General features: G+C 49.4%; 2 protein-coding genes across 2 annotated transcripts; one reads left to right on the top strand and one right to left on the bottom strand.

The window, feature by feature from the left end:
• The first annotated feature begins 875 nt into the window (after positions 1-875).
• LOC120671541 lies at positions 876-4,344 on the top strand. The gene is made up of 5 exons (XM_039951915.1): positions 876-2,013; positions 2,105-2,163; positions 2,591-2,719; positions 3,084-3,219; positions 3,704-4,344. The coding sequence occupies exons 1-5, from the start codon at positions 1,324-1,326 to the stop codon at positions 4,025-4,027; spliced, it is 1,338 nt and encodes a 445-aa protein (XP_039807849.1). The 5' UTR covers positions 876-1,323; the 3' UTR covers positions 4,028-4,344.
• Positions 4,345-4,661: 317 nt separating this feature from the next.
• On the bottom strand, positions 4,662-7,983 carry LOC120671533 (beta-amylase 2, chloroplastic-like). Its single transcript, XM_039951901.1, has 9 exons — positions 7,506-7,983; positions 7,339-7,416; positions 7,048-7,251; positions 6,676-6,870; positions 6,159-6,323; positions 5,821-6,081; positions 5,434-5,652; positions 4,996-5,215; positions 4,662-4,902 (listed from the first exon to the last, which is right to left on the bottom strand). The coding sequence occupies exons 1-9, from the start codon at positions 7,839-7,841 to the stop codon at positions 4,874-4,876; spliced, it is 1,707 nt and encodes a 568-aa protein (XP_039807835.1). The 5' UTR covers positions 7,842-7,983; the 3' UTR covers positions 4,662-4,873.
• Positions 7,984-8,036: the final 53 nt, after the last annotated feature.

Raw genomic sequence — 8,036 nt, 5'->3', positions numbered from 1 at the left:
CATTTAGTATTTCATGCATGTGATTTGATGTCTTTTTTTTGTGTTTACGGGTTTACAGGATTTGATCTAAACAGGGCCTAAGTCTCAATCTTGTATCTGGACGGAGCAGAGCTGACCTGAGAAAGGTATATGCTGCGGCCGTTAGGAGATCAAGCAAGGATATTCCAACATTGCCACATCGCAAGTCCAACTTTGATCACGCGGTGCAATGCCACATTGCCACGCACGCATAGTGGGGACGGGGCCTAAGACTAGGACGATGGTGATGTGCATTTTGGTCGTGTTTGGTTGCGCGTGAAAAAGTTTTCACGAAAACTTTTCACTCCTTTACCACTAATTAGAAGTATTATAAATGAAATTTAATTATAAAATCACATCCACAACTATGGTGTAGCAGTTGTTGTAGCTAATAAAGTCTTTGATTGTAAGATTAGAGGATGATTAGAGAAATAATATTGTAAAATTACTGCTCGCAAAGTTGCATCTATCTGTAAAAAGTTTCACAAATAATTTTTATTTAATACTTCATGTATATATTCGTTTTTTTTATGAAAAATCTTTCAGGGAGACAACCAAATACAGTTTTAGTAGAGGGCTGCCTCCGCTCCCACATCATGATTTCATTCGTTTGGTCAGCTCGCCTTATCCTACCCAGTGTATGATGGAATCGGCTGCATTCAAAGAGCCCATCCACTTTCGTTCAAAAAAAAAGAGCCCATCCACATTCTAGAAGGCACCAGACCGGAAAGAGTTCCTGATCCGTTGCCAAGGTCTTCCTTTTCATCACCTCTCCCTCCGATCCAATTACCTAATCCGGTATTCCAAAAAGAAATAGCACTAAAAAAGAATTACCACTAATAATTCCTTTTAAAAAAAAGAATTGCCACTGGCGCCTCGCCTGCCCGACCTCCCAGTTCGTCGTCAACCTGAATCGGCGGTTGACATCGCCAGGTGACGGAGTTACCTCAGCCAACTGTTTCGTTACTCTCCTCCACAGATCACCAGCACCAGTGGACTCGCCGCCCGCGCTCTTCATCAATTAAAAAAAAGAGAGAGAGAGAGAGAAAATCACGAGCCGATTCCATTCGTCCATACGCCCCTCGCTCGTTGAAAGATTCGCATCCGATCGCCAGTCGGATCTCCCCTCCCCTTTGGAGCGATCTCGCCGCCGCCCGAATATTTGGTTCCCGATTCGGTTCGATCCGCGCCGCGCGCCACCCGTTCGACGCAATTCCCTCCCGGCGACCGCCGCCGCCGCGCTGGGCAATGGATGACTGATCGCCGCCGCGGCCGCCGCCGAGTGCCCCCGGCGCGGCGCCGGCCATGTCGCTGGCCTGCGGCCTGCCGCTGCTCGAGTGCGTCTACTGCCTCGCCTGCGCGCGCTGGGCCTGGAAGCGCTGCCTCCACACCGGCGAGGCCGACAGCGCCACCTGGGGCCTCGCCTCTGCCGCCGACTTCGAGCCCGTCCCGCGCATGTGCCGCCTCGTCATGGCCAACTACGAGCCCGACCTCTCCGCCTCCGCGCCGCTCCTCTTCGACCCCGCCTGCGTCCTCCGCCGCCGCACCTACGCCGACACCCGCGGCCGCGTCACCCCCTACCTCCTCTACCTCGACCACGCGCACGCCGACATCGTCCTCGCGCTCCGGGGGCTCAACCTCGTCAAGGAGTCCGACTACGCGCTCCTCCTCGACAACCGCCTCGGCAAGCGCCGCTTCGACGGCGGCTACGTTCACAACGGCCTCCTCAGGGCCGCCGGCTGGGTGCTCGACGCCGAGTGCGACCTCCTCAGGGACCTCCTCGAGAGGTACCCCGACTACACGCTCACCTTCACGGGGCATTCCCTGGGCGCCGGCATCGCCGCCATGCTCACCATGGTCGTCGTGCTCAACCTCGACAAGCTCGGCAACGTCGACAGGAGCCGAACGCGCTGCTACGCCATGGCGCCCGCCAGGTGCATGTCGCTCAACCTCGCCGTCAGATATGCCGACGTCATCAACTCTGTCGTCCTACAGGTCAGTCACACAGCCTTACTAATCCTTCTTTATGTACTCTCTGCTTCCAGTTCCAGCCATGCTTCATCTTCCCTTTTCCCCTTGGCGGCAGGATGACTTCTTGCCCCGGACAGCTACTCCTTTGGAGGACATTTTCAAGTCAATCCTCTGGTACGGCCGTGCCACTAAATGTAGTTCCCTTATTTCTTGATTATGAACTAATGATTTACATGCTTTTGTGTTTAGTGTTAAAAAGGTCTTTGTTTTCCAAATCATTGTGTGATTCATTACTGGTTCTTACTTTCCCGTTGCGTAAGCCTAGTTACTCTATTTGTTTTTAGTTTTTACACAAACCAACCTCTCTATTTGTTGGAAACATAAACTATATAACTGTTTGATGATGAATCATATCATAGTTGTGCATGATGAACATCGTCAATGTAGAATGGTTACAAGTCAGTCTACCTGGTGTTGGTTTATCTGGTTCTATTTTTCAGTTTATCTCTGCGCTACCTATGTTGTAGCTGTGTATCCGTATGTTTACTGCATACTAGGCTCAAGCAAGTCTGAAATTAAGCCATCTTCTCTTCTTGGACAGCTTGCCGTGCCTCCTATGTTTGAGGTGTTTGAGGGATACATGTATACCTGAAGATGCAATGCTAAAGGATCCAAGAAGGCTTTATGCACCAGGCAGGATATATCACATAGTGGAAAGAAAAATGTGCAGGTACCATTTCCTTATTTGGTAGTCTACAATGCAACAAACAACATGAGGTTGTATTGTATCAGTTAATTTCAGTAGAGGTCCTACAATTGTAACTAGAGAACAAGTTATGCTAATAGTTTTGGATCTTGGACTCAATTGTTTCAAGAGAACCAGCAGCTGACACTTTGTATGTACCTATTCATGTAGTTGCCATTTAGTTCAACAAGTATAACATACACAACACTGACTGTGAACCCATATTGATACTGCTACAATTTGATATTGAACTTGCTCTGCTGTTTTATGTCCTTTGCTCAGATTACTCTGGCGCTAACGAAGCTGTACAATATTTCCATGAACAAACTGAATTCCTTGAATAACACAGGTGCGGAAGATATCCACCGGTAGTCAAAACAGCTGTGCCTGTGGATGGTAGATTTGAGCACATTGTTCTTTCCTGCAACGCCACAGCAGACCATGCCATTGTTTGGATTGAGAGGGAAGCCCAAAAGGCTTTGGATGTGAGTTGCTTATATGCTAATAGTTATCCTTACTTTCTAGTCTCTATATACTACTGCATTCTTGCCTGAGAAATATTTTCTGGTAAGCTATTTCGAAGGGATAGCTTTATCTTTGGTAAACTGGACCTTGCATATCACTGCTTTTCTCCCCCTGAATTGTTCATGCTAACTAGAATGTAACCCGCTAACGTTGTGGGGCAGGTTCTTTTTTCTATTTGAGAACATTGTTGAAACTAGAGATGCTAAAAAATGAGGACAAATTCTGAAGAATTATGGTAGTGACAAAAAAAAAAATCTTGTCCAGAAATCAGTTACACGTTGGTGAGATGAAGTTCGTCTGCACCATTGTTCAGGTTTTTGTCTTAAGCAATCATTAAGATAGACACAGGATGATTCGTTCGCCATGGAGGGACAAGTGAGTGTAGCTTAGCTGCCTCTCTGACTTTTTTCCTAATAGTAACATGGCTCCGCTGTCGGTGTACAGCTGATGCTGGAGGAGGAGGAGACAATGGCGGTTCCGTCGGAGCAGCGGATGGAGCGGAACGAGACCCTGCAGAGGGAGCACGTGGAGGAGCACAGGGCCGCGCTGCGCCGGGCCGTGACGCTGTCGGTGCCGGACGCGCGGGCGCCGTCGCCGTACGGCACGTTCGACGACGACGACGCCAGGCGGCGGAGGCAGCCGGAGAGGAGCGAGAGCTTCCCGCCGGCGGGGGCCAGGCAGCGGATGAGCTGGAACGACCTGATCGAGCGGGTGTTCGACAAGGACGAGGACGGCCAGATCGTGCTGCGCAGCTCGGTTTTCTCCTGAACGCCCCCCCCCCCCCCCCCCCCCCCCCCCCCCCCCCGCGGCGCCTCACCTGTTGTAAATTCGCTTTGCTTTGGTGCCCCGTGTCGCAGACTCCCAGCAGTAGCCACGTTCTTGTGTCATTTTTCTTTTTTTGAAAAGGACATTCTTGTGTCATTGGTTTAGACGTTTAGTGTCATTCATTCATATTACTAGAAGATAATCTCTCTTTTTTTTCTAATTTTTTGCACGGATCGATCGTGGTCCGTGCAGACAAGTTTTGTGAATGAATAATCAAGGTGAAATTGAACAGATCAATTTATGCACCTTTTCCCCCGTGACGGATACAGGTGAGACCAAGTAGAGTATCAAACATACCCTTACTGCAAATGAGGCAAACGGCATGAAAAGTCCAAACTCATAGCTTCCATTGCTGAGCATTATTCACATACGTACAGTTCGATCGAAAGACTTATTCCCGTTTCAGCCCATGCGTACAGCAGAGTTTCCCACCTTGGGCATGAGAATCACAGCATAAGAATGCCTTGCTTTTCAGGATTCACGCCAAAGTCCGCGCTGCACAGCCTCGTGCACACCCAATGACTATGCAATTCAGGCAGATGTACATGGATGCGAATTCACATTTTACACACAACAATTCAAGTAAACCCACCTGTCTTCCTTCTTCAAAACTTGGGTATATATGTATATAGAAATAGCCTTTACAAATAGAGCAGCGAGTTCTATGTAACAGGTCAAAATCAGCTGATACTACTACCTACGAAACAAAAAGGAAAGAGCAAAAATGTAAGCCTTAAGGCCTAAGCCAATCAGAATCACTTGTATATGTGTATGTAATACGCTAGCAATCTATACTTGCAGATCAAGAACCGCCTCACCTGCAAAGAACACGTCGCAAGAAGTCAGCATGGGATTAACTGGAGCCAAAATAGGATTCCCGTCAGACCACTCCAGTGGCCAGTATATCTTACCGTGCATTCTCTTGACAAAGCGCTCGAATTCGAAAAAGTTGCGCCTCTCAAACAGAACTTTGCTAAGCCTCAGGTAGGTGAATCCAAACAAATGCCGTCCATCTGGGTCATTCAGTGGTTTGGCATTCTCCAAAATCTTGTTGAATCCATCTCTATCATAGCAAGGTAGAGCGTTCTCACTGGCCACTTGTATCCCAGCATCCCACGCAGCATTTAGCACCTGAGAAACAATAAATCCAATTGTAAAACACTAGTACAGCATCAATCTGTCTGTAATTAAACAGCAAACATATGATGCTGTACAGGTGTCAACTACTCATTCAGAGAAAACCTGTCAAATAGTATCACAGGTCTGTGCTCACTAGAGAATTCGAGGATCAGCTAATAAGCTGTTGATAAGGGAATGTAAAAACATGAAACAGAAGAAAGGATCCCTACCTGCCATACCAGGCCCTCTGGATCTGCAAATGCCTCAGGGTATACCTCATGCTGATCCATAGTGCGCAATTCAACACATGTAAAGTTCAAAGCAGCATCATATTTCTTCAATACTGCAGCAATTGGAGCATAGCCATCACGGTTGCATGGGTTGTAAAAACCAGCGGTTAATTCAGCAGCATGACTGGCAGTTTTGTACCACCAGTGCACTCCAGAAACCTGTAAATATCACGGAAGTGGATAGCTGTAATCAATCATTGTATTTGATTTGGGGACATAAATGATAAAGATAAGTTTACTTTAGCTATTGTAAGACCAAGTTTCTAACAGAAAGAATAAATGCCAGCAAAACAACCAAAAGTAATGATTGGATTTTAGATAACTGACCTTAACAGCTATGCTTGAACCCTCAAAAGCCAACCTTGCTAACATCAGGACACGGTCTGCATGATCCACCAACATCTGAGAGTACCAGTTGAGGAAAAAACGGCCATAATAACTATCATAATCTCCTCCATCACAAAAAAACCCAGTGAGATTTGGTTCAGAATTATAGTGCCCAGCATTGTCTGGCCCTCTTGCCCATATAGTATGTCCTCGTGCTTCTGCCGCTCTTCTCAAATTTTTCTGTAAGTACCTGTCGTAGCACTGGAGAACAATACATTCTCAATGGCCAAAAAAAAAATACCGATAGGTCTACCTAAGAATAATGTCTGAAGAGTTACCTGAAATTCTCCAATGCCAGGGTATTTCCAGCCATGTTTTGCTGGATAAGATGGATACCGCAGCTCTCCACAAGCCCCTAGTCCAATCTCAATTTCTGAGATGATCCCATCCTCAAAATACTCATCAAACTCCACTCGGAAGCTTCGCATGAAGTCAAAATATACCTATATTGATATATGAGAATGGAATAAGAAATATGTAAACACAATTGGTCTTTCAATAAAAATGGATTGAAAGGTGTGAACATACAGCACATGCATTTCCATAACATACAAACCAGTTTCATCATGCAACCGTCCTAAAACATTATACCATTATCATGAAAATACCAAACATGACAACACGTACATGACAATTACAGTTTCATGAGAAGCCATTCGCAGCTTCTAGTCTCAAAACTAGCCAGGATCAAGATGCAGAATTATAGGAGGCAAGTGGAAATCAACAAGAAGACAAGCATTAGTTCAAACTTTCAGAGTGATAAGTACAGAGCAAGATCCAGCGAAATGATTGTACCTCCACAGCTGTTCGGCCTTGTAGAACCCTTTCCTTATCAATTCCCCATGATAAGCACTCGGTATTACGCCTTCCTGCCCTGTCAGTAAAGTAGATATCCGGGTTGCTCCTTCCAATCTCTGTTACCCAATGTGGGAGAGGAATGGACACATCATCTCCAACATTGCCACCACATTCATGGAATGACATGACAACCTGAGTAATTCGATGGGAAAAGCATGTAAGCCACACAAGCTAAGGAAATCAACACTGAACTACAACATTCTGCCACCAGCAGATGATCGATGTAGAAGTGTTACATCAACCGACGCACAACAAATGCAGAGAAGCAAAAATTACTGAAGGATGCATTGAGATGCTGGGTCGTCTGACCTGCAACTTGAGCTTGAGCTCCCTGATCATCTGGAAGAGGCGCTTGTAGCCAGTCCAGTTGTACTCCTGCGGCCTGTGCGCCTCGACGTTCCCCCACCAGCAGTCGACCATGACCCCGTCCACCCCAGCTGCCTTGAGCACCCGCAGCTGGCCCACCAGCTCGTCCGCGTCCATCACCTCGCCGCTGACATTCACCACCCCAAGCTGCCGAAAACACGCGCACGAATCGGAACGCGATCGCGCAGGTCCAGTAACCAGTACAGAAGAGGAATGTTGGCGGCGGGTACTTACAGGGAGCATGACGTATACGGGGACGTAGGGCGTGCCGGCGAAATCCCGCTCCGGCGGGCGCGGCGCCACTTCGGGCACCTGCAGCAGCAGACCCCAACAATCGTGAGAGACCGATGAGCCGATGGGAAGGAACGTAATGCAAAAGAAGGCGGCGGGGGGTCGCTGACCTGCTTGGCGACGGCTGCATCTTCGGCGATGGCGGGGTCCATGGGGGCGGGGACTGGGACGGCGAGGAGGTGCGAGGACTCGCCGTCGGGGACGTCGTCCGCCGGGGGGCGCGAGGAGGCTGCGGTCCGCGGGGGCGAGAGGAGGACGGAGGGCACCGGCGCGAGCGCGGGGCGGTGGGAGATGGGGCGCGCGGCCACGGGCGGGACGCCGCGGAGCGGGAGCGCCGGCGAGGTCGGGAGCGGGAGCGCGAGCGCGAGCGGCGCAGCGGCGACCATCACGGGGCGGGGCGCCGGCTGGATGGGAAACACACAAGGGGGAGGCGCACGCGTCAGCATTCCGATCCGGCTTATCTTGGCTCGAGAGAGGTGGGGAGGCCGGGGACGGCGGAGGAGGAGGAGGAGGCGGCGGGCGGTGGTGGTGGAGCGCGCCCTCGGGAGGCGGGAACGGAACGGAGCGGGGGAGCAAGCAAGTGCAACGGAGCCGAGCAGAGCGGGAGCGGCGAGGTAACGCCATGAGGCCCGTGACGGGCC

Source organism: Panicum virgatum, chromosome 2K (genome assembly GCF_016808335.1).
Source record: "Panicum virgatum strain AP13 chromosome 2K, P.virgatum_v5, whole genome shotgun sequence".
Classification (NCBI taxonomy): domain Eukaryota; kingdom Viridiplantae; phylum Streptophyta; class Magnoliopsida; order Poales; family Poaceae; genus Panicum; species Panicum virgatum.
Note: the sequence above shows the minus strand (reverse complement) of the source record. Positions and strands in the feature narration are given on the sequence as shown.

What these genes read in the sequence shown, in the direction of transcription:
- LOC120671541 (XM_039951915.1), top strand. Translation starts at nt 1,324, where the DNA reads ATGTCGCTGGCCTGCGGCCTGCCGCTGCTCGAGTGCGTCTACTGCCTC. An exon ending in TCAACTCTGTCGTCCTACAG is followed by an intron (nt 2,014 to 2,104) that starts GTCAGTCACACA and finishes CCTTGGCGGCAG; the next exon opens with GATGACTTCTTGCCCCGGAC. An exon ending in AAGCCCAAAAGGCTTTGGAT is followed by an intron (nt 3,220 to 3,703) that starts GTGAGTTGCTTA and finishes GTCGGTGTACAG; the next exon opens with CTGATGCTGGAGGAGGAGGA.
- LOC120671533 (XM_039951901.1), bottom strand. Translation starts at nt 7,841, where the DNA reads ATGCTGACGCGTGCGCCTCCCCCTTGTGTGTTTCCCATCCAGCCGGCG. An exon ending in GTTCAAGCATAGCTGTTAAG is followed by an intron (nt 5,653 to 5,820) that starts GTCAGTTATCTA and finishes TGATATTTACAG; the next exon opens with GTTTCTGGAGTGCACTGGTG. An exon ending in CAGAGGGCCTGGTATGGCAG is followed by an intron (nt 5,216 to 5,433) that starts GTAGGGATCCTT and finishes ATTGTTTCTCAG; the next exon opens with GTGCTAAATGCTGCGTGGGA.